Source organism: Pituophis catenifer, unplaced genomic scaffold (assembly GCF_029215685.1).
Source record: "Pituophis catenifer annectens isolate HBS135680 unplaced genomic scaffold, rPitCat1.0.hap2 SCAF_1, whole genome shotgun sequence".
Lineage (NCBI taxonomy): Eukaryota > Metazoa > Chordata > Lepidosauria > Squamata > Colubridae > Pituophis > Pituophis catenifer.
Genome location: NW_027256881.1, coordinates 235,387,961 through 235,394,620, shown reverse-complemented (window position 1 = coordinate 235,394,620; position 6,660 = coordinate 235,387,961). Strand labels below are relative to the sequence as shown.

The 6,660-nt window shown below is 39.9% G+C and overlaps 1 protein-coding gene across 1 annotated transcript; it reads left to right on the top strand.

The window, feature by feature from the left end:
- The first annotated feature begins 1,274 nt into the window (after nt 1–1,274).
- On the top strand, nt 1,275–2,210 carry LOC139327396 (olfactory receptor 5AR1-like). Its single transcript, XM_070957214.1, has one exon. The coding sequence runs from the start codon at nt 1,275–1,277 to the stop codon at nt 2,208–2,210; it is 936 nt and encodes a 311-aa protein (XP_070813315.1).
- Nucleotides 2,211–6,660: the final 4,450 nt, after the last annotated feature.

The following is a 6,660-nucleotide window of genomic DNA, read 5'->3' as shown; positions in this document are numbered from 1 at the left end:
CTCATATGAAAGAGAAGAAAAAGATAGTAATCTGTGGGTTTGATTATTTTACTAAGATTCAATCACATCTTTGATTTTTACTCCTGGGTGGTAACATATGAAATTCATGAGTCAACACTTACTAGTACAGGCTGCAGAGGTTAATCCTATTATTTGTAGATTGAGGGAAAGTGTTACTTACAGTATCTCCTCAATCAATTACTATTACTTATTATGGAGTAAACATATTAATGTTAAAATGGGCAACAAATACATATACCTGCTCAACTGTAATGACCACAATCATTACAATGTGGCTGGGAAGATATCATGCTGCCAGTGGAATAATATATTGCAGGACATAGCCAGTGTCCTGCCAGTTTTAAAATCCAATTAATCTAAACTGCATCGTTAGATATAAATTTGGCATTCCACTTAAGAGTATTTCTACTTGGAAGAAGAAACATTAGATAGAATTCTGCTGCAGGACAGAGCTATTATGTATGGTAATCAGCCAGTTTGAAATCCTCTAAAACTAGTTGTAAATGTAAAGGTTATGGATCACAAACTGGAATTAACTTCAGATGTTATTTAGATAAATGTTAATGCATAATAGCCAGTAGACATCAATGATTGTTTTACAGAACACTTCCTGCCAAAGTAGATTACACTTCATTCCACACAATTCAAATAATTGATCAGTTTGAACTCCTTTGGAGAGTAGTAGAATGTAATAGACATCTAGCTTCTTGGAGCAGGAAGTCTACATTCTTTGACACAGTAAAATGCTTCCTGGAAAATACAAGGAAGGGCTAAACTTATTTTTCAAAGCACCAGAAGGCAAGGCAAGAAATAATGAATGGGTACTAATGAAAGAGAGAACAAACCTGGAATTCAGGATAAACTTCCTAACAGTGAGTACAATTAACCAGTGGGAGAGCTTGCCTATTGAAATTGTGGGTGCATTATCACTGGAGGTTTCTAAGAAAAGATTGGACAGCCACTTGACTGAAATGGTATAGGATCTCCTGCTTGAGCAGGGGATTGGACTAGAACACTTCCAAGGTCCTTTCCAACTCTGTTATCTTGTTATTCTTCATATTTGCATCTCATGTACTACAGGAAATTTAATTCTCATCAAGCAACATGAAGAAGCTTTTGGACTTTGGGTGCAAACCAGCTCTATTCTGATTGATTGATCTTACATAACCTTGGGTTTTCTAAGACAACCCAACAGTACTCATACTGCTATAAGATTTCCCCTCTATTTTTATTCAATCAGAGGGAAATAAAGAATGCAGACAAATCAAACCACTGTGAGTGAGTTCATCCTTGTTGGATTCATGGACTACCCAAAGCTTCAGATTCCCCTCTTCATCTTCTTTCTGCTCATCTATCTCATCACTCTGGTGGGAAACATTGGGATAATCATTGTAACAAAAATTGATGCTAGGCTTCACACCCCCATGTACTTTTTTCTTAGAAATCTCTCCATTGTAGATGTTGGTTATTCTACCGCCATTGCCCCCAAATTGTTGACAATATTTATGAGAAAACATTCAACAATTTCCTTCACAGGATGCACCACACAATTCTTCTTTGTTGCCATCTTTGTAACCACTGAAGGTTGCCTTCTGGCTGTGATGGCATATGATCGCTTCACAGCAATCTGCAACCCATTGCAGTATTTTGTTACTATGTCAATGAAGTTTTGCATCCTCTTAGTTATAGCTTCATATGCCTGTAGCTTTATAAGTTCAACAGTGCAAACCATACTTATTTTTAATTTGAATTTCTGTGGCTCAAATACAATTAATCATTTTTTTTGTGATGCTCCTCCAATGCTTCAATTGTCTTGTTCAGATACTCAGCTTGCTCACTTTATGCATTTCATTTTATCCACTGTAATTGCACTGACAACTTTTCTGACTGTTTTGATCTCCTACATTGCCATTGTTATTGCCATCCTGAAGATCAGCTCTACCCAGGGAAGATATAAAGCCTTCTCCACCTGTGCCTCCCATCTGGCCACTGTTACCATTTTCTTTGGAACCATCTTCTTTATGTATATACGACCTGGCTCCAATTTTTCATTGGATAAAGACAAAATCATATCCGTCTTTTACACTCTTGTCATCTCCTCACTTAATCCGCTTATCTATAGTCTCCGGAACAAGGAGGTGAAAGATGCAGTTAGCAGAATGTTAGACAAGATAATGTTACTGAAGTAAAAATGGTTTAAATATAACTTCCTTCATTTTAAAGAAATAACTCATAATTGCATTTTCTCTGAGGGAAAAATGCTATTGAAAGCTTGATAAAATTTTGAATTAGCATTTGCTTGCATTTTGACCAGATTTAATATCAATTCCTTTAGTGTATAACAGTATTTCCCTTACATAAATGGAGGGGACAGCAAATCCTTCAGAGTGCTGGCAGAGTGGACTTCAAATCCATGCCTTCCTACTTGCAATATTCAGTGCCAGCTTCCCCATTGACTTTCATGGAAAGCTGATTGCAAACAGCACTCACATAATCATAGAGTACTTAGTAAGAGAGGTAAAACTAAACTGATCGCTAAGCACCCAAATATGATCATGTGACCCAGGGGGGGGTCACATGACATTTTACAAAAGTTGGAAGTTCCATACAAACTGTAAAGCCTGTTTCAAGGCCACCAATAATTACAATTGTTAAATGACAAATTGTAAGTAGAGGACTACATATACCCATCTCCTCCCACTTATGACTATGACTGTAACCTTGTTGCTGGTATCCTTAAGATTTATATTGATTGTTTCCTAATATGATTTGATTGCTTATTTGTTCCCTATGACTATCATTAAGTGTTGTACCTTATGATTCTTGACAAATGTATCTTTCCTTTTATGTACACTGAGAGCATATGCACCAAGACAAATTCCTTGTGTGTCCAATCACACTTGACCAATAAAGAATTCTATTCTATTCTATTCTATTCTATTCTATTCTATTCTATTCTATTCTATTCTATTCTATTCTATTCTATTCTATTCTATTCTATTCTAGTAGAGGGCAAGTACAGTAGGTGTTAATTTGGACAACTTTGGCATATAAATATATAGCATCTTTGTTGGATGGACAGTATTAGAAACTAAATATACTAAATCTCTGATATCTCTGGAAACAATTGCAACAGTTAGAAAGTTATGGAATGAGATGGAATGAAAAAATTGGATGGAAGTGGTGATATTGACTTTGGACCAACTGATAGGGGCTGGAGTTGAATGTTTAACATATTTTGTGTTAAGAGATACATGAATATCATCTATCAGGTATAACCCAATGGCAATATTAACAATTATAACTTTTGTTAACAACATTCACCAGCAGCATTTTCAGCTTCTGAGACATCTGAGAAACTAGAAATGCTTAATTTCTTTAAAATTAAAAACCTTACTGCTAATTTATATAGTTATTTGTTATCAATAATTCAAATTGAATGAGTGCAATAAATAGAGATTCCTGTATTGCCTGCACAATGAAAGAGTGTCTTCTATTCTATTCTAACTTCTATTGCAAGAGTATCAATCAACCTCAAATTATCACTCATACAGCAAAAATAATATTTTGAAAATATTGGATTCCATTATGTTTGTATATAAAAGGACTGTCAAAAGCAACATTATGTTAGCAATATAATAATAAGGATAATGTTTCCTTAACACATACTGTATGTTTCTCCAATTTTCTAAACTTATAAAGATTTGGGAGTAAGATTTGGAATTATACAAATGTACTTCTATGACACAAGTTAACATTTTCAGATAATATTCTTTTGAACTATATACCTAGTACATGGAATTTCACAACCAAACAATGCATATGGATTCTCTGTGCCCTGTTATGGCCAGAAAACTGATGTTGCTGAATTGGGTTGAGGACCTGGTTGCACTTGCCAACTATAATGGGAAGATTGCCTGTAGATCTAGACTTTGTATGGAAATAGTTAATGCAATATTGGATCCATTTATACAAAATACATCAGGTATTATACATCACCCCAGAATGGAAGGAGAGGGACAGAGATCAACTTCTGAGATGGCAGAATTTATTCTTAAAACGTGAGTTGGATGTGGGATATGGTAGGAGTGCCCAACATTGACTTGAATTACAGAGGATAGGCTGTTCAGAGAGAGATCTTGGCAGATCCCTTTACGTGAATTGGAGAACCTCAGAGAACATCTGGCAGAATGAAAAAGGAAGGGATTATCTGAGAGACTCGGAGCCCTTATGCCTCTCCCATAGTTGTGTCCAGAAGAAAAATGGGTCCCTGAGGATGCGCATAGTTTACCACATGCTCAATTGGAGGACCATCCCAAACCAGTATACTACTCCACAGATCAAGGACATATTACATTGCTACTGGGGGCTAAGTGGTTCAGTGTGCTGTATCTGAGGAGTGGGTACCATCAGTTCCCCATGTACCCAGACGATCAAGAGAAGACAGCATTAATTTTCCCACTGGGGTTCTACAAGTATAATTAGATGCCCCAGGGTTTATTGGGGGCCCAAGCAATGTTCCAGTGATTTATGGAGCAGTCAGAAACATGAACTTGATTGAGGTATTGGGGTATTTAGATGACATCATTGTCTTCGGGGCGATTTTAGAACAACATGAAGAGCGACTGAAGAAAGTCCTGATATAAATCCACAAGGAGGACATCTGAATTGAGTTGATCTAGGTGAGTGACCAAGCAAGTGACCAGAAGTGGTACTAGACATGCCAAGGGAGAGTGGAGGTGAGCTGAGCCAGGTGAGCAAAGACACACGGACAAGCAACCAGAGCGGGCTGATGGCCAGAGCAAGGGACAGAACAAGAGATATTGAGATGCCAGGCAGAGAGGAAGCTAATTGCCTGGAGAAAGGGATAGAGGGATCCAACTCTAGCAGCCCTTTCAGGGATAGCGCTACATCTGGAAAGAAGACAAACACATACACACACATTTTGGTAATCCATGTTTGCATAGACTATGTCTAACATGAAACATTGGACTATCAGTTTTGCAGGATTTAAAATAGGTATCTTCACTACTTTGCCATTGTTGGTCTGGCTTCACAGCTTGTGCTTTCAGAGTATGGTTGAGATCCTATAATCTTTAGAACCCTCAATCTGCCAGTTAATGCTTCAGATAAAGATGATCAAACTACATAATGAGGTTTCTTAGTGAATTGCAATGGAAATTTGAACTAATTATGCAGTGGAACTAATTACTAACTACAGTATTTTTCGGAGTATAAGACGCACCAGAGTATAAGACGCACCTTAATTTTGGGGGAGGAAAACAAGAAAACAAGAATTCTACCTCTGCCTATCAGCATTTAAGATGGTGCTGCTTTACGCTGCCCTCCTCCTCCTCCTGCAAGCGAGAGGTGCCTCAGAGATTCGGCTGGGAAAGAGGGCGTCGATTACTGATAAGTTCTTTTCCAGAAAACTTATCAGGGTGCTCCTGCGATCTGCAGGGACTACTCGCTTTCCCCCAAAGAGACCCCTTGCATGCTCTGGGGGGAGGGACAGAGCACAGCCTGAGGAACAAATTTCTTTGGGACGGTCTGGGGGGGAATCTGCCCAGCAGCTTCAGGGAACAAGGCAGGCACCACAATTTGCAGCTGGTCACCCCTCTGGTTGCCCAGTGGGCAGCTCAGGGCAGACAATGGTCACAATGACTTCACTCCCCAGCAATGTGAAGAACCACCACCGCTGATGCCTAAGCACTCTCTGCACCCAGGAGCCGAGCGAGCCGAACGGGAGCTCCTAAAGTGAAACATCCCTCCTTTCCAGCCACCGCTGCCTCGATTCCCCAATGCAATTCTCAGAGCTGCATTTCAGGCGGCAGGTGGCCAGTTCCCCTGCAATGTGCAGTAGGGAACTGGGAACCATTTTGGATTCAGGGAAGGGATTGCAGTGCTGCCACCTGAAAATGCTTTTCTTCCCATTGCACATTGCAGAGCTGCGCGCCCTCATCCTCCTTCTCAGCAGACTCACCTTCTCTTTCCTCCTGGCCAGATCCGCAGCCTGAAACACGATGCACTTTTTTTGCCTCTGCACACCCCATGTTTGGAATCAGGAAGGGGATCACGGGTCTGCCACCCGAAAACGCTTTCCTTTGTAATACTGATGCTCACATTGGAATCCTCACATTGCTGGGTAGTGAAGTCATTGTGACCATTGTCTGCCCTAAGCTGCCTGCTGGGTGGCCAAAGGGGCAACAGCCGCAAACCGTGGGGCCCGCCTTGTTCCCCAAAGCTGCTGGGCAGATTTCCCCCCCCCCAGACCGTCCCGAAGAGGGTTGTTCCTCATGCTGTGCCCCGACCCAGATCCCCACCGCCTTGAACTGCCCGAAAATGTCCGAAGGGTGAGGGCTGGTGGATGGGCGGGGCTACATTCAGAGTATAAGACGCACCCAGATTTTCACCCCCTTTTGGGGGGTAAAAAGGTGCATCTTATACTCCAAAAAATACGGTAATTACAATGAATTACTAACCAATTACCAAATAATTGCAGTGAAAATTTGAACTAATTATGCTATATAGTGGAAATATGAATTCCCAGTAGGTGTTCAAGTGCATTTTTTCCAAGAGGTTCTATTGAGTATTTTAATAGCTTGGTTTTTAACCAATGGTAAATAATTTATTTATTTA

Excerpts from the sequence above, each read along its gene's own strand:
- LOC139327396 (XM_070957214.1), top strand. The coding sequence starts at position 1,275 with ATGCAGACAAATCAAACCACTGTGAGTGAGTTCATCCTTGTTGGATTC.